Below are 19,712 nucleotides of genomic sequence, written 5' to 3'. Positions count from 1 at the left end.
GTTGAGTAGGTGGGACGATTTCGTCCCACCTACCCTAGAGAGGTTAAATTTGATAGTTTATTTACATAATAGGGTACCTGAGGATTGATTAGGAATGTTGTTTGACTTGTTTAGAAGAAGTTTATTGGTATCTTATGGGATTCATTTTGTATGCATTTTGAACGAGGGAAACCGGTGGATTACGGAGTCAAGTGCGCCATCGAAACTTACTTTTTTGGGATATAACGAAGGACTTTATCGAACAAAAGGACCATTTCTTATGTAGCTGGGACCCTTGCGATTGCAACCAGATGAAGATCTTCAAAGGTAAGTTATTTATTTTATCGCCATTTCTGACTTTCGTGACGCATCTGCTTGGTTGGAAAATGTATGTAATGCTTTTGTGTGCAGGGCGCTGTCCTCAGATAATCGCATGGTGTGCTTTCGCCGTAAAGCCTTTTTGAAATCTGACAAAGTGCCTGGATTAACAAGAAGTTAAACTTTTCAATGATGTATGACACTTGTATTTTCATGAATGTTTAATATTATGATTTCTGTAATTTGAATTTGGCGCTCTGCAATTTCACCGGATGTTGTCGAGGTGGGACGCTAGCATCCCAATGATCCGTAAGAAGTTATCAAGAAATTTGTGAAGTGGTTGAAAAACGAGTTTTAATGACTCCAACCTAAGTGTATGTAAACTTCCGACTTCAAATGTACATAATACAATGAAAACAGATCCATAGTGGTCTAACAAAAGCATGACTGTTCGGTTACACAATGGAAAGGGAGGGTTATGCAAGGAGAGGGAGAGACAAAGACAGTCAACTTATCATACATACATTTGGAAGCTACAATCACGGGAATATGAATACTTTGCACATGAACGACCGCTCATTCGGGAAAGAAATGCAAATTTAAAAACCCAATGGACTGGCTGACATGCCTGTCTAAGTCGCCAGTAGCAATGCGATATTTACGCATAGATGTCGGTCTTCTCCCTATTGAACTCGATGGTTCTATGGGAAGTGGTTAGATCTAATTCTCTGGTTGTCCACCATAGGTCACAATGTCCTACTTAGTTGTAGGCTTCCTTTGTTCTGGAGTGTTCGTTAGGATATACTTCAGATGTACCACACAGAGTTCAGAGGGATCTGTTCTTCCCTTTCGTCTTTGGTCAAATGTCCTCGACTACTTTACATGCACAGCTGCAGACGGTGCATGTTTTGGTCTGGTTTACAAAGTTTCCTACCATTTCAACGCGTGGACCACGGCCTCACGTTCTCTGGTCTCAATGATTGATTATTCAGGGTACAGCTAGGACCACTTTACACACCGGCAGCAACCCAGCATGATTTGGTCTAATGTAAACTTCGTTAGCAAGTCCATTTAATCACTCTGGCCTTGGAGGGCATTCCGTCATGTTGACACGAACTCTGAGCTCACTTGGGTGTGGCTACTGACTGGGCACAAGTTTGCATGAAATACAATTTCTCATTTGGAATGACATTTTTATATTTTCAAAAATAGTTTAATCGTTCTTCACATTGTATTAACAAGATGTAAACCTGATATACACTATGTACAAGCTCTTCAAGTTACAATGTTCCCGTTACGACATCTTTCTATCACTTTTAATGACATCACAAAATAGACATTCATTTTCCATATTGCATCTCTCATCATTCCCAACATTCAGATGTTGAAATATATTTTCCCAGTGTTGATTGTTTTGGGTAAGACTCTCTCTGTAACACAGGCATTTCTTTTCCTTCTCATACTAAAAAAAACAAAGGGAGAGTTTCTGCAAGTTATTTACGACCAGTTTTTAAGTCATAAAAACTGGCCAAACTTCCCTCTCTCCTCACCTTTGGGCTACCTGTCCGCCATGTGCCAAGCTGATCTGGCACCTTTGATCCTCACCAAGGAGAGAGAGTCATGACACTGGCTTGTTAACCTGTTGGGGCTAGGGGGCAGTATTTGCGAATTTGTGAGTGGTCAGCCTGGGAACAGTGACACTGGAGATGCGCGTTCATGAGAATTCTCCATTTTTTTCTTTCAGCCTTCGAATGAATACAACGTCGCCCGGTTGGAATATTATCGCTATTTTACGAGAAAAATAGCATAAAAATAGATTTTAAACAGTGTTTGACATGCTTCAAAGTACGGTAATGGAATATTTTGAATTTTTTTGTCACGAAATGCGCTCGCGCGTCACCCTTCGGATAGTGACCTGAACGCACGAACAAAACGGAGCTATTTGGATATAACTATGGATTATTTGGAACCAAAACAACATTTGTTGTTGAAGTAGAAGTCCTGGGAGTGCATTCTGACAAAGAACAGCAAAGGTAATCCAATTTTTCTAATAGTAATTCTGAGTTTGGTGAGGGCCAAACTTGGTGGGTGTCAAAATAGCTAGCCGTGATGGCCGGGCTATGTACTCAGAATATTGCAAAATGTGCTTTCGGCAAAAAGCTATTTTAAAATCTGACACCGCGATTGCATAAAGGAGTTCTGTATCTATAATTCTTAAAATAATTGTTATGTATTTTGTGAACGTTAATCATGAGTAATTTAGTAAATGCACCGGAAGTTTGCGGTGGGTATGCTAGTTCTGAACATCACATGCTAATGTAAAAAGCTGGTTTATGATATAAATATAAACTTGATTGTTATACAATACATGCATGTTTTGTTCAATGTCCTAGGAGTCATCTGATGAAGATCAAAGGTTAGTGCTGCATTTAGCTGTGGTTTTGGTTTTTGTGACATATATGCTTGTTTTGAAAATGGCTGTGTGATTATTTTTGGCAGGGTACTCTCCTGACATAATCTAATGTTTTGCTTTCGCTGTAAAGCCTTTTTGAAATCGGACAATGTGGTTAGATTAACGAGAGTCTTGTCTTTAAAATGGTGTAAAATAGTCATATGTTTGAGAAATTGAAGTTATAGCATTTTTGAGGTATTTGTATTTCGCGCCACGCGATTCCACTGGCTGTTGACTAGGGTGGGACGCAGCAATCCTGTTGTTCCTAGTAGTGCATCTATCCACTCCTGCCTGACATGTTTTTCTTTCTGCAGATCTGAGCAGCCGAAGTTGTTTGCCACAAACAATTGCAACAGATTAAACCCGTCAATCAAAATGATATGGAACGCTTCTTATTCTGCAGACAGTTTTCAAGAGGTTTAGAAAGGTTCTTTGAAGAGTTAGAGTTCTACAAGAGTTCAAGAAAATGGAGAGAGTGATTCACATCGTGGCATGGAGCGCCAAGTCTAGGAACAAAAGGCTCCTCAACAGCTTCTACCTACAAGCCATAAGACTGCTGAACAATTCATAAAATCGCCACCGGACAATTTACATCGACCCCCCCTCCCTTTTGTACATTGCTGCTACTCGCTGTTTGTTTGTTACCTATGCATAGTCACTTCACCCCCACCTACATGTACAGATTACCTCAACTAGCCTGTACCCCCATACACTGACTCGGTACCGGTGCCCCCTGTATATAGTCTCATAATGTTATTCTTATTGTGTTACTTTTTATTTTAGCCTACTTGGTAAATATTTTCTTCTTCTTCAACTGCACTGTTGGTTAAGGGCTTGTAACTAAGCATTTCACGGTAAAGTCTACACTTGTTGTATTCGGCACATGACAAATAAAGTTTGATTTGATTTGACTTGGACAGGGCTGGCTTGGCTTTCAAACACATATCCTGTTTTAGGAGGAAGAGTCGGCAACACTACGGCAGGCAGGTTAATGAACACACACACATTCCCTCTTGCCTGGCAGTGTTGAAATTGGCTCACCTCTCACCAGAGCTCCACATGTAAGAAACAAATCAAAGAGACAAGGTCTTCCTTAGACCAAGGAGCTACTATAGGTAAAAACCCAATAATTAGGCTAACAATCCCTTGATTCCCTCCAAATCAGTTTTTTCAAAAGGAAGATACATTGCTTTTCAAGGGACAAGACACAAGGTCACATGGTGGCAGTGTTTTGGTTGTAAAAGAGTCCGTCAGCATCAATGCAGAGAGAGAGATGGCCCTCACTCGGCCCCATGGGGCCATCCATAACCTTGGACAGGAACTGGCCTCACAAAGACAGGAAACAATCGTGCATAGAACACTCTATGAACTTGGACTGCTATTGTTCCAGGAGGAGATGGACTTGGTGCCAGACAGACTTGACTGGGATGTGTGGAGACCACCGCCGGCCACAGGGGAGAGAGGTGTCACACACAACGGACACACACACGTGGACACTGACATACAGACAAAAACATACACATGCACACAGAGATACATACATACATACATACACACAGCCTACCACTGGGAAGGGGGGGGGGGGGGCAGTGGTGTGTACACATCCACCCTTACACCACCGTGCCACTCTGCTGTTATCTAGAAGCTAGAAAAAACAATGGACATCTTCAGTCAAACACACGTTGGGTGATTTATGCTGTGTGTGTGTGTGTGTTAGCAGTCAAGAAATTCTTAGTGTCCCTGACCAGCCTACAGGCCTCTGATTGGTGGAGGCAAGTGTATGCGACGCCCATTAGGGTAATTTGGACCATCTGTAGGCCTATATTTATGACCACCATTCACCTCACCTGACTCTTTCTGGACTCACCAACACATCAAGACTGTAACATAACACCCAGCCAACATTGCAACAGTTCTTAGGGTCTGTGCGAGCAAGAGAGAGAAGTAATTCTGTAAAGCACCCTGCTGTTCAAGTTATTCAAATATGGACCACATTTATAACACTGGAATGCCAACCGTAACACTGGAACGCCAACCGTAACACCAACCCTAACACCAACCGTAACACCGGAACACCAACCGTAACACCGGAACACCAACCGTAACACCGGAACACCAACCGTAACACCAACCGTAACACCGGAACACCAACCGTAACACCGGAACACCAACCGTAACACCGGAACACCAACCGTAACACCAACCGTAACACTGGAACACAGGCTGCTACTGCTAATCTCTCCCTCCCTCTCTCCGTATATGTTCTCCTCCCTCTCTTGGTCTTTTTCTCTCCCCCTCACCCACTATCTTTTCCTCCCTCCCTCACAGCTGTGTGTGTGTGTGTGTGTGTGTGTGTGTGTGTGTGTGTGTGTGTGTGTGTGTGTGTGTAATCTTCTCTGAGGGGAAGATAATGAAGATAATTTTATAATGCGTGTCAAATACCAGTCTCCTGGGAACCTCTGGCTCATTCAGCTCACACTCATTTAGCTGGAGTCTCATTGTTGGGCTGTGGCCCTTTTCCCTATGTAGTGCACTACTTTTGGCTCTGGTCAAAAGTAGTGCACTATATAGGGGATAGGATGCCATTTGACTAAAGTACATTAAAAAGCCGGCTGCTGTACAGAAACTGTGGTGCTCAATCCCCTATGAAAGACAGACTGTCACTCAACACCACAGCACAGCACGGCTCAGTAGTCACTACCGCAATGAGATTATTACACCAGAACAAAGACCTTCTGAAAGAAACCCCATGGAACAGTCACCACATAGTTAACACTAGAAGCGCTAAGGCGGTCATTTGGACTGCTCATGACTAATTGTTTTATTACTCTGCAATTGTTAATGTCATGCCCCATCAGTCCTTGACTTTTCCTAAGTATACTGAACAAAAATATAAACGCAACATGTATAGTGTTGGTCCCACTTTTCATGAGTTGAAATAAAAGATCCCCGAAATGTTCCATATAAACAGAAAGCTTATTTCGCTCAAATTTTGTGCACAAATTTGTTGACATCCCTGTCAGTGAACATTTCTCCTTTGCCAAGACAATCCATCCACCTGACAGGTGTGGCATATCAAGAAGCTAATTAAACAGCATGATCATTACACAGGTGCACCTTGTGCTGGGGACAATAAAAGGCCACTTTAACCTGTTAGGGCTAGGGGGCAGTATTGACACGGCTGGATAAAAAAACATACCCGATTTAATCTGGTTACCACTCCTACCCAGTAACTAGAATATGCATATACTTATTACATATGGATAGAAAACACCCTAAATTTTCTAAAACTGTTTGAATGGTGTCTGTGAGTATAACAGAACTCATTTGGCAGGCAAAACCCTGAGACATTTTCTGACAGGAAGTGGATACCTGATGTGTTGTATTGCCTTTAAACCTATCCCATTGAAAAACACAGGGACTGAGGAATATTTTGGCACTTCCTATTGCTTCCACTAGATGTCACCAGCCTTTACAAAGTGTTTTGAGTCTTCTGGAGGGAGATCTGACCGAACAAGAGCCATGGAACGATGATGTCCCATTAGACACCTGGCGCGCGAGTTCATGTTGGGTACCCTCGTTCCAATACGTTATAAAAGAGTATGCATTCGTCCACCTTGAATATTATTCATGTTCTGGTTAAAAAAGGCCCTAATGATTTATGCTATACAACGTTTGACATGTTTGAACGAACGTAAATATATTTTTTCCCCTCGTTCATGACGAGAAGTCCGGCTGGCTTAGATCATGTGCTAACAAGACGGAGATTTTTGGACATAAATGATGAGCTTTTTTGAACAAAACTACATTCGTTATGGACCTGTGATACGTGGAAGTGACATCTGATGAAGAGAATCAAAGGTAATGGATTATTTACATAGTATTTTCGATTTTAGATCTCCCCAACATGACGTCTAGTCTGTATCGCAACGCGTATTTTTCTGGGCGCAGTGCTCAGATTATTGCAAAGTGTGATTTCCCAGTAAGGTTATTTTTAAATCTGGCAAGTTGATTGCGTTCAAGAGATGTACATCTATAATTCTTTAAATGACAATATAATATTTTACCAATGTTTTCTAATTTTAATTATTTAATTTGTGACGCTGACTTGACTGCCGGTTATTGGAGGGAAACGATTTCCTCAACATCAATGCCATAGTAAAACGCTGTTTTTGGATATAAATATGAACTTGATAGAACTAAAAATGCATGCATTGTCTAACATAATGTCCTAGGAGTGTCATCTGATGGAGATTGTAAAAGGTTAGTGCATCATTTTAGCTGGTTTTATGGTTTTGGTGACCCTGTCTTTGAATTGACAAAACATTACACACAACTCTTGTAAATGTACTGTCCTAAGATACTCTAAATTTATGCTTTCGCCGTAAAACCTTTTAGAAATCGTAAAACGTGGTTAGATTAAGGAGATGTTTATCTTTCAAAGGGTGTAAAATAGTTGTATGTTTGAAAAATTTGAATTTTGACATTTATTTGGATTCAAATTTGCCGCTCTTGAAATGCACCTGCTGTTGATGGAGTGCACCACGGGGGGGACGCTAGCGTCCCACCTAGCCCATAGAGGTTAAAATGTGCAGTTTTGTCACACAACCCCACAGATGTCTCAAGTTTTGAGGGATCGTGCAATTGGCATGCTGACGGCAGGAATGTCCAGATCTGTTCCCAGATAATTTAATTTTCATTTCTTTACCATAAGACAATTTTAGAGATTTTGGCAGTATGTCCAACCGGCCACACAACCACAAACCACGTGTAACCACGCCGGCCGAGGACCTCCACATCCGGTTTCTTCACCTGCGGGATCATCTGAGACCAGCCTATCGAACAACTGATGAAACTGTGGGTTTGCACAACCAAAGCATTTCTGCACTAACTGTCAGAAACTGTCTCAGGGAAGCTCATCTGCATGCTAGTCGTCCTCACCAGGGTCTTGACCTGACTGCAGTTCGGCGTCGTAACCAACTTCAGGGGGCAAATGCTCACCTTCAATGGCCACTGGCATGCTGGAGAAGTGTGCTCTTCACAGATGAATCCCGGTTTCAACTGTACCGGGCAGATGGCAGACAGCGTGTATGGTGTCGTGTGGGCGAGTTGTTTGCTGATGTCAACGTTGTGAACAGAGCGCCCCAAGGTGGAGGTGGGGTTATGGTAGGGGCAGGCATAAGCTTTGGACAGCGAACACAATTGCATTTTATTTATGGCAATTTCAATGCACAGAGATACAATGACGAGATCCTGAGACCCATCGTCGTGCCATTCATCCACCGCCATCACCTCATGTTTCAGCATGATAATGCATGGCTATATTATTATACTTCTCCATATTATGTCAAGAACAGCTCAAATAAGCAAAGCGAAACGACAGTCCATCATTACTTTAAGACTCAAAGGTTAGTCAATACAGTCGCAAAAATCATCAAGCGCTATGATGAAACTGGCTCTTATGAGGACTACCACAGCAATGGAAGACCCAGAGTTACCTCTGCTGCAGAGGATAATTTCATTAGAGTTACCAGCCTCAGAAATTGCAGCCCAAATAAATGCTTCACAGACTTCAAGTAACAGACATCTCAACATCAACTGTTCAGAGGTGACTGATGAATCAGGCCTTCATGGTCGAATTGCTGCAAAGAAACCACTATTAAAGGAAACCAATAAGAAGAAGAGACTTGCCTGGCCCAAGAAACACAAGCAATGGACATTAGACCGGTGGAAATCTGTCCATTGGAGATTTTTGGTTCCAACCGCCGTGTCTTTGTGAGAAGCGGTTGGGTGAACAGATTATCTCCGCATGTGTATTTCCCACCGTAAAGCATGGAGGAGGAGGTGTTATGGTTTGGGAGTGCTTTGCTGGTGACACCATCTGTGATTTATTTAGAATTCAAGGCACACATCCCAACTGGTTTGGGCTTAGTGGGACTATCATTTGTTTATCAACTGGACAATGACCCAATACACCTCCAGGCTGGGTAAGGGCTATTTTACCAAGAATTAGAATGATGGAGTGCTGCATCAGATGACCTGGCCTCCACAATCCCCCAACCTCAATCAAATGGTTTGGGATGAGTTGGACCGCAGAGTGAAGGAAAAGCAGCCAACAAGTGCTCAGCATGTGGGAACAACTTCAAGACTGTTGGAAAAGCATTCCAGGTGAAGCTGGTTGAGAGAATGCCAAGAGTGTGCAAAGCTGTCATCAAGGCAAATATTTTGATTTGTTGAACACTTAGTTACTACATGATTCTATATGTATTATTTAGTCGTTTTGATGCAGTCACTATTATTCTACAATGTAGAAAATAGTAAAAATTATGAAAAACCCTTGAATGAGTAGTTGTGTCCAAACTTTTGTCTGGTACTGTATATATGTGTGTGTGTTTGTTCTACAGTGTGTTACATAATGCTGCAGTCCAGGCAGACAGAGCAGAGAGAGGGGGTTCAGTAATACCCATATGTTACATTCTTCTCCGAGCTCAGACTGAAAGCTGATTGAACTGTGTGAATGTGGAATGGGTGGGCTCCTGGTTTCACAACAAACCCACTTCAGAAGGAGAACGGGCCTTAGCAGCAGGCAGGGTGTGCCCCTAATGGCATTCTATTCCCTATATAGTGCACTACTTTTGACCAGAGCCCTATAGGGGGCCCAATGAAATGTAGAGGGAATAGGGTGCCATTTGGGAGGCAATCAGGGTTTCTCAGGTTCAGTAGCTACTAGTCTATCAGCATGTCTCATTCTATACTCAGGAAATGAAAAGGCTAGAGAAGTAGTGACATCATCACCTGTGTGTGTGTGTGTGTGTGTGTGTGTGTGTGTGTGTGTGTGTGTGTGTGTGTGTGTGTGTGTGTGTGTGTGGGTGTGTGTGTGTGTGTGTGTGTGTGTGTGTGTAGAGGCACCCGCGTCTCTCTACAGGTCATGTGTGACGGGGCTGAGACAATACTCTCAGGTCTAGCAGAACAATCACACAGCATGTTTGGCTGCATTGCATCAATCCCAGGGCTCAGGAGCATGGTTAAAGTTTTGACATACAACCTGAACTCAACCATAGTTAGTAACGGTTCACCAAACACACGGTTCGGTACGTATTGCGGTTTTGGGGTCATGGTTCGGTTTCAGTACAGCAGTAAAATTAAATGCTATTCACAATGTTCAGCATTCACAGTGTTCCTAGCATTGTCTGTTGTGACAGGATTGTTAGGTTGGGCCTCTCAAGTTTCCACTCTGCTGCTGCATTGGTAACCATGTGAGGTGGGAATTTACCAGTTGTGAAGTCGTAAATACCAGTTGGATGCATTCATGTGATTTGTACTCGTTGAGAAACGCTGATTGGCTAATGGCCAACATGCTCCGTCAATCATAAATTAAGTACAGCCATTATGATTGTAAATAAGTTATAGTAAACTTTTTTTTTTAATAGATTGCTTTTTCTAAAATTGTTTTGTTGTTGCATTTAACTGCTGAAAATGCTGTTTTAGACGCCATTTCCTTAGTAGGTGACGTCAAAGGTCACCATGTGGGTGAAGTGGGTGCTCCGGAGGAGTTTCTCATTAGTAATTACAAGTTGGAGAGCTGTTCAAGTAGATATTTCCCAGCCATATGTGGTAAATTACCACTTCTATATTAGTTACAAACGCACCATGATCCTGACTCCTTCAGTGCCAGATAAAGGGGTCTGTAGCACAGTACATCTCCCACTCTGGGGTAATGTGATGGGCTGTCATTGTTAAGTAAGCTCAACACAGAGTGCATTGGCCAATTCATTGAAAACTTTGGCTTTGGCCTGCTTATACAGAGTGGGTACTACCCGTTTGCTGAAACGGGTGCAAGAGGGAAGTTTGTAATGTGGCTCAAGCATTTCACGAGGTGCTGAAACCGCATATTCTCAACCACCGAAAACGGGCGCATATCCTCGGCTATAAACCAAAGACTGTAAAAAATATAAACAGCCTACCTATCGCTCCTTTAGTTTCTTTGGCCATGTAAGAATCAGCTGCCAAGTGCTGCTTAAATGCAGAGGGGGGACGGTGTTATGTTGTTGTTTCTTTGCGTTTCTGTCTTGTTCCGGTATACTGGGGTGATGTCGGCTTAAATGTGTCAACATATTTGAGGTGTTGGCAGCTGCAAAGGCTATTGAGCGTCATACTGTTAACGTTTTATCCACTACTCTCTGTCCATCGCAGTTGTAATCTACTGGGAAGCAAAATGTCTCCAAATTGTAGATTTAAACGATGATGGAGGATCCTCCAATTCTGGTTTATCGACCCCACCACTCACCATCACACAGAACTAGTTCCTGGCTGTGCCTCACAAAAGGACAGTTTGAAATGCACCAATAAAGATTTTAATTTGAAGTACAACGGGCGCATAGGCTCGAGTTGTTTTAACGGAATAGCCTCAACATGTTTTTTCAGCTCATATTTACCCAAGAGGCACAGGCCTACAACACAGCGTAGGCATAGCCAATAGGCTTAGTGTTTTTTTATGTATTCATTCGGGTTCACAGCACGGACCGAACCGAGGCCCCCATTCCGAACGGTAACGTTACACCCCTAATAGTTATTAGCACATGACTTCTTGGCTCTGCAGCTGGCCTTTCTACGCTAAAGGACACGAGTGAGTGAGTAAGTGTTTTGGCAAGACTACAACACTCCGTCTGACGCACACACACTCCACTCTCGCTTTCTAACAACTCTTCTCCTTAATCTGACTCCCCTGGAGACCTGGTCTTTGAATGTTAAGCGACATCACTGCAACCTGAGAGCTCCCTCTCTCTCACACACACCTTTCCCCACTCTCGATTTCTCTTTCACACTTCCCCCACTCTCGATTGCTCCCCCTCTCTTTCCCCTGCCCTCCCTCTCCCCTTCCAGATTCACCACAATCAGATAAGTGAAAGTAGATCAGGGATCTTATAAATAGCAAAACACTAAAACATAAATAATCTGACACATTAAAACAAGTACAAGCCCTGTGCACGGCAGTGGGTCTTCTCCCAAATTGAGGTTATGGCAGGAAAAAAACAGAGTGAGTATCCAAAACATGGAATAACCGCAGACAAGGAAACATCTATCCTAGTGTGCAATTTTACATGCATTTAAATACAAACACTCCTTCCATCGTACAAAGAAATGACTAAGAACCAAAGACAGTCAGGTCTCCCTTGTAAAAGAGGTCTTCTGACATCAATGGGACGTCCTGATTAAATAAAGGATTAACTAAATAAGAACCCAGTGACTTACTTCTCTGGCAGTGCTTGTGCGTCCAGCAGCGTTCGTTGAAGAGGCCGTTGATGGTGGTCTGCTGACAGGTGGTCTTCCCCTTGGCCGCCCCGGGACACACGTCCCCGCACTCCCGGTCATTCTTATTGGCTACGATGTAGTTGTCCTCCACCGTGTCCAGGATCTTGGACCAGTCCAGGGTGGAGAGGTAGCAGAGGTCTGGGTTCTTCTCGATTCTCACCGCTCCTCGGGTGATGTTCATCAGACTATGGAGACCGATATCCCTGAGCTGCAGCATTTCAAAGAAGACCAGAGCATAGTTGAAGAACAGGTTGTTACCTCGGATCACAGTGAGATTAGGGAAGAGGTCTTTGAGGCTCTCCATGCCGTAGACCCTGAACAGAAGGAGGAAGTCTGTGACCACGGTCAGTTTGGGGTAACTTAGGCCCCTGAAGTCCTCGGGCTTGGTCTTGAACATGAGGATGATTTTCAGGTGGCCCTCAATCACTGTGCAGTTCTCCAGGGAGCGCAGGTTGGTCACGTTGTTCCGGATGTCCTTACTGGAGCAGATTCCAGGGGAGACTTCAGGGGAGCAGGAGAGGGGAATGGAAGAGAGGAGAGAGAAGTGGAGGGGAGGAGACAAACTGATTAGAGATGGGATTCTGGCAACGATAGTATTGCACATCAAAAATATTCTGTCAAGACATTTATTGGTCTGCATATTTTTTGGTGTGTTGTCCATCTAAATTCTATGGACTTCAATAAAGAAGATTCAACAACCAACCACTTTTGAGGAATAATCTGAGTGAGCACATTATATCCTATTCATGCAATGTCATTTTTTTACCTCCTGGGAATATATTTTTTTTTTTGTCAAGCACATTCATTTAATGATCAGTTCGGCTCTGTAATGTATCATATCCCCAAGAGTTGAGCTTTTTATAAATTACATTCAACCATTTCAAGAAATAAACTGCAGTAGGCTATTGTTTAGTTTGCTTGCTACAGCCTACTAAGTTCATTAAGAAAACCTTCACAGGCCCTACCTCACTTATACATATCTTTATTTCAATTCAATACAGCTTTTGTACTTATCCCCTCAGGGGCAATTATTGTGTTGTATTGAATGTGAATAAAATGAGTGTAGACAGTGAACAGCAATAGCCACATAAGTCTGATTAAGATGCTATATGTAGCCTAATTAATAAGAATAGTGATGATATCTTGGCCAGCTCATTATTTCTGCAAATGGGGAATTATTCTTAACTGACTAACATTGATTATTTATTTTTCTTTTACCGTTATTTTACCAGGTAAGTTGACTGAGAACACATTCTCATTTACAGCAACCACCTGGGGAATAGTGACAGGGGAGAGGAGGGGGTTGAATGAGCCAATTGTTAGCTTGGCTAAGGGTTAAATACAATAGATTTTATCTATCAAACAGCTACTTCATGAAATGGTTGTATAGTACGCTATGCATAGTTCAGAGTAAGTGAATTGTGTAATCTTTAATATAACCTTCATTGCAAAACCAGTTTTAGGGCAAAGAGACCAAGGCCTAGAATAAAAATAGACTAAAATAGTCTGGATTGAGAAGAAACAATTTCACAGCAAAATATGTGGTTATGTATCTACAGTATCTTGGTTTGATGAAACCCATGCCTCTCTGCAGACAGTTGGTTCAGCAACCACATATCTGGGTGTTACCCACATTATAATATAGAGAGCCATCATTGGCTGTTATTACACACATTTTAGTATTGAGCACTGTCATTGGCTGTAAGCACTATTCTACTAAGGGCTGCTGTCATTGGTTGCTTCCCACATTTTATTCCAAAACGGATGACAACTCTACTCTTATTTGGCATGGGGCTGGAGGCTGTAATTTAAGTAACTACACTGAAAAAATATATAAAATGCAACATGTAAAAAGTGTTGGTCCCATGTTTCATGCGCTCAAATAAAATATCCCAGAAATGTTCCATATGAACAAAAAGCTTATTTCGCTCAAATTTTGTGCATAAATTTGATTGCATCCCTCATCGTGAGCATCACTCCTTTGCCAAAATAATCCATCCACCTGACAGGTGTGGCATATCAATAAGCTGATTAAACAGCATGCTCATTACACAGGTGCAACTTGTGCTAGGGACAATAAAAGGCCACTAAAATGTGCAGTTGTGTCACACAACACAATGCCACAGATGTCTCAAGTTCAGGAAGCGTGCCACCCGGACACGTGCCGGAGACCAGCCACCCGGACAGCTGGTGAAACAATGTTTGCACAACCAAAGAATTTCTGCACAAACTGTCAGAAACCATCTCAGGGAAGCTAATTTCACTTTCGATGACTACTGGCACGCTGGAGAACTGTGCTCTTCACGGATGAATCTCAGTTTCAACTGTACCGGGCAGATGGCAGACAGCGTGCATGGTGACGTGTGGGCGAGTTGTTTGTTGATTTCAACGTTGTGAACAGAGTGCCCCATGGTGGCGGTGTGGTTATGGTATGGGCAGGCATGAGCTACGGACAATGAACACAATTGCATTTTAATCGATGCCAACTTGAACGCAGAGATACCGTGATGAGATCCTGAGGCCCATGGTCGTGCCATTCATCCACCGCCATCACCTCATGTTTTAGCATGATAATGCACGGCCCCATGTCGCAAGGATCCGTACACAATTCCTGGAAGCTGAAAATGTCCCAGTCCTTCTCTGGCCTGCATACTCAGCAGATATTTCACCCATTGAGCATGTTTGGGATGCTCTGGATCGATGTGTACGACAGCGTGTTCCAGTTCCTGCCAATCTCCAACAACTTCGCAGTGTAATTGAAGAGTAGTGGGACAACATTCCACAGCCCACAATTAAAAGCCTAATCAACTCTATGCAAAGGAGATGTGTTGCGCTGCGTGAGACAAATGGTGGTCACACCAGACACTGACAGGTTCTGTTCCACACCCATACCTTTTTTTATTTTAAGGTATCTGTGACCAACAGATGCATATCTTTAGTCCCAGTCATGTTAAGGCCTGATTTATGTATCATTTCAATTGACTGATTTCCTTATATGAACTAACTCAGTAAAATCTTTGAATTTGAATTTATATTTTTTCATCATTGTAAATTATGCTCTCTAGGTTACAGAGAGCTGGTAGTCCCATCAGCCAAACTACCAGGTTTGAAACAGGGATGAGACTCAGGAGGTATGCTAATTTTGTATAGAGTAGACCTAACCCACTATTAAAGTACTCAAAACTAACATTAAGAACACCTTCCTAATATTGAGTTGCAGCCCCCCCAATTGAAACAATGCACGTCTCAATTGTCTCAAGGCTTCAAAATCCTTCTTTAACCTATCTCCTCCCCTTCAGCTACACTGATTGAAGTGGATTTAACAAGTGATATCAATAAAAGGATCTTTTCACCTGGTCAGTCTATGTCATGGAAAGAGCGCTTGATATTTTGTACACTCAGTGTATGTTTTCCATGCCAATAAAGCCCATTGAATTGAAATGTTTATTTAAATGTAACCTTTATTTAACTAGGCAAGTCAGTTAAGAACAGATTCTTATTTACAATGACAGCCTAATTGAATTGTGAGAGAAAGAGAGTCTGTGTGGGAAAACATTGAGACATACTGTACATACTCTGAAACCTGTCATTGCAACACTTATTTCCAAACAAGACATTTCCGGATCGTGTTGATCTGTCATGATCACTGTTGCTGCTCTGACTACATACACAGGGAGGGACAGTAAATGATCCCAAGGAGCAGCCAGGGAACCAGAGTACAAACAGTTCCCAGCAGTGTGCTGTGGAGTGTGGACACACTGTGTCCCAACTGACAGCCTATTCCCTTTATAGTGCACTACCTTTGACCAGGGCCCATGCACCCTATATAGTTGAATGCGTTTGACCAGGCTGGTCGTATCCCAAGTGGCACCCTATTCCCAACATAGTACACTACATAGGGAATAGGATGCCATTTGGGATGGACATCTCATTCAGCCAGAGCCAAGCATTCCTAATTGAGAATCTAATGCAGTCCACTGTGGTGATAGTGACTAGTGTTGATAACTGGAACAGTACAACCTGGGCCCCGGTCAAAAGTAGTGCACTATATACACAGTGCCTTCAGAAAGTATTCACACCCCTTGACTTTTTCCACATTTTGTTGTGTTACAAAGTGGGATTAAAATGGATTTGAGCAGCAGACTATGATCGATAATGTCAAAAGCCACACTGAAATATAACAAAACAGCACCCAATCTTTTTTTCATCAATTTCTCTCAGCCAAACATCAGTCATTTGTGTAGGTGCTGTGCTTGTTGAATGTCCGTCCCTATAAGCATGCTGAAAGTCTGTTGTCAATTTGTTAACTGTAAAATAGCCTTGTATCTGGTCAAACACAATTTTTTCCAAGTTTACTAAGGGTTGGTAACAGGTTGATTGGTCGGCTATTTGAGCCAGTAAAAGGGGCTTTACTATTCTTAGGTAGCGGAATGCCTTTTACTTCCCTCCAAGCCTGAGGGCACACACTTTCTTGTATGCTTAAATTGAAAATATGGGAAATAGGATTGGCAATATTGTCCGCTATTATCCTCAGTAATTTTCCATCCAAATTGTCAGACTGCGGTGGCTTGTCATTGTTGATGGACAACAATAATTTTTTCACTTCTTCCACGCTCACTTTACAGATTTCAAAATTACAATGCTTGTCTTTCATAATTTGGTCAGATATACTTGGATGTGTAGTGTCAGTTTGTTACTAAATTTGCTAATCTTACCAATGAAAAAAAAACATTAAAGTAGTTGGCATTATCAGTCAGTGAACGATGGAGCGGAGTTTGCCTTTTGTCCCAAAATGTAATTTACGGTGGTCCAAAGCTTTTTACTATCATTCTTATTGTCATGCATCTTTGTTTCAGTGTAGTTTCTTCTTTTTATTCAGTTTAGTCATATGATTTCTCAATTTGCAATAGGTTTGCAGAGAGACTTATTTGTTGTGCAGAGAGACTTATTTGCCATTCCTTTTGCCTCATCCCTCTCAACCATACAATTTTTTAATTCCTCATCAATCCACGGGGATTTAACAGTTTTTACAGCCATTTTCTTAGTCACTAGAATAAGAAATTTCACAAATGTGTCAAGTGCATCGGTCTGTTTGCTCTTCATTACACACCACGGACTAACAAATATTCTTTACATCAACAACATAGGAATCACTACAAAACTTATTGTATGACCTCTTATACACCATATTAGGCCCAGCCTTTGGAACTTTGTTTTTTCTAGATATGGCTACTATATTATGATCACTACATCAGATGGATCTGGTGACTACTTTCAAGCAAATTTCTGCAGCATTAGTAAAGATGAGATCAATACATGTTGATGATCTCATTTCTGTGCTGTTTGGAACTACCCTGGTAGGTTGACTGATAACCTGAACCAGGTTGTAGGCACTGGTTAGTTTGAAGCTTTTTCTTGAGTGGGCAGCTTGATGAAAGCCAGTCAATATTTAAAATCACCCAGAAAATATACCTCTGTTGCTATCACATACATTATCAAGCATTTCACACGTTATCCTGATACGGACTGTTAGCACTTGGTGGTCTATAGCAGTTTCCCACAAGAATGGGCTTTTGGTGAGGCAGATTTACAGGAATGTGGTTCGGAATATAAACAGCAACACCGCCACCATTGGCATTTCTGTATTTGCTGTAAAAGTTATAACCTTGTATTGCTACCACTGTACCAAAGGTATTATCTAAGTGAGTTTCAGAGATAGTCAGAATATGAATGTCATCTGTTACTAGCAAATTATTGATTTCATTAACCTTGTTTCTTCAGCTACATATGTTAATGTGGGCTAATTTGAGCACTTTTCTTCCGGGATGCTTACTTGTTTTCATTGCTTTACTGGGAAGCATAGCAGAAGTAGATATGCTCATGTTATTTATGTTAGTGCAGGGTGAGCTGCACACAGTAGACATCCTACTAGGGCACACCGCCTCAGTGCTGACAGTATAAATCTGGGATTAACTGAGCTGGGCTTGGATCATTGATAAGTCATTGTCTCAACGCAGCCTTATAATGCTGCTTGGCACTGCAGGCCTTAATGCTCAAATGAGTTTTGTTTTTCAAATCTGTTTTGGACTACGGACTGTCCAAATAGCAAGTTGCATGTGACCAAATAGGATGTGTGTGTTTGTTCAGGTAGCAGTCATTTGCAAACAAGGCTAAAGTAGTTGTCACAGTAACGACAGGTCTGTGTGCAGTGGTGTAGGCTGATTGGTGGTGGTGCTCGTGCTTCCTATCACTCAGAAGTTACGTAGCAAGCTAAGGTGACAATGCCTGCCATGGATGTTTCCCAGTTGCTTTGAATGTTCAAAATCAAATCGTAAGAAGACTTTCAAATAAATTAGATTTGACCGTTCAGACAAGTCATGGCCAGGAATCAGATTTGTATCCGACTTCAAACCACCTACGAAGGTGGTTTGAAATGTGGCTCGAAATATCCGATTCCATGTGGTTTTTGGATGTTCAGACTGCAGGAAAAAGAACAGATTCGAATCAGATATGCAAATCAATAGGATTTGAGTCACTTCAAACTGCCAATGTGAACATGGCTGAAGAGCTTTCTACACCTGGATTGTGCAACATTTGCCCATTATTCTTTTCAAAACTCTTCAAGCTCTCTCCAATTGTTTGTCATTTCCAGAAAACCATTGCTAGACAACCAGATTTAAGACAAAACTTCAACTCGGTCGCTCAACTTCTTGGTAAGCAACTCCAGTTTAGATTTGACCTTGTGTTTTAGGTTAGAGCTCCTGCTGAAAGGTGAATTCATCTCCCAGTGTCTGGTCGAAAGCAGATGGAACCAGGTTTTCCTCAATTTTTGTCAGTGCTTAGCTCCATTCCGTGAATTTTTTATTCTGAAAACTCATACCCACAAAATGATTCAGCCACCACTATGCTTGAAAATATGTGACCCGATTCAGGAAACTAGGCGTATGCCGTAAGTCACGACTTCACAGGAGAACCGTTTGAACGTAAAAAAAAAAATGTCATCAAAATGTGTTTTTGTAGCAGAAATGCCTTCTCAAACATGTGAACTTTCATGTGCCTTAATAAAAATCTTGTATGCCATCTGTAAATATCAATATAATTGTTAAATTACGAGCCTTGTTGGTTAAGCCACAGAAAAAGTAAGCAACCTTCAGTCACTTCAGGAGTCCAGCTTTTAATCTCTACCTTTTTAGCATTCTCTCGATGCAGATGCACTTTGTAGACTGGGATGAGCTGAACCATGTTATGATCCCAACCCCCAAGATTGGGTAGTGCCTTGGAAAAATACGCACATGGGATGTTACCATAACAGGAGGTCCAGACAGGCTTCAGTTCGGGTAGGTAACATATTGCTGACATGATTGTAAATGTTGAGATAGATTGCACACGTTAAAGTCTCCCATGATTAGCTTTACTGCTTCAGGTGACTCTGTCTCAGCCTGGGATACAAGGTCATGAATCAAGTCGGCAGCTATGAGTGTGTCAGCGGAGGAGTCTATGTAAACAATAAATAAAGCAGACCTGATTTATTTCCTGTGGCAGATAGTATGGCCGTAGGTTTAGAGCAAGGAGTTCAATATCTTTAGTACAGACCTTGTTGTAATATGGGCAGGATTGCAATATTTCTCATTGGTGAATGCACAAACTCCAC

The 19,712-nt window shown here is 42.0% G+C and overlaps 1 protein-coding gene across 1 annotated transcript in view; it reads right to left on the bottom strand.

Annotated features, from left to right (window-relative positions):
- LOC106600510 (insulin receptor) overlaps positions 1-19,712 on the bottom strand; it is a 95,827-nt gene that overhangs the window by 59,221 nt on the left and 16,894 nt on the right. The window contains exon 2 of the mRNA XM_014191920.3: positions 12,002-12,562. Within this exon, the coding sequence (XP_014047395.1) occupies positions 12,002-12,562 (561 nt within the window). The remainder of the gene's footprint in view (positions 1-12,001; positions 12,563-19,712) is intronic.

Source organism: Salmo salar, chromosome 03 (genome assembly GCF_965601325.2).
Source record: "Salmo salar chromosome 03, fSalSal1, whole genome shotgun sequence".
Lineage (NCBI taxonomy): Eukaryota > Metazoa > Chordata > Actinopteri > Salmoniformes > Salmonidae > Salmo > Salmo salar.
Note: the sequence above shows the minus strand (reverse complement) of the source record. Positions and strands in the feature narration are given on the sequence as shown.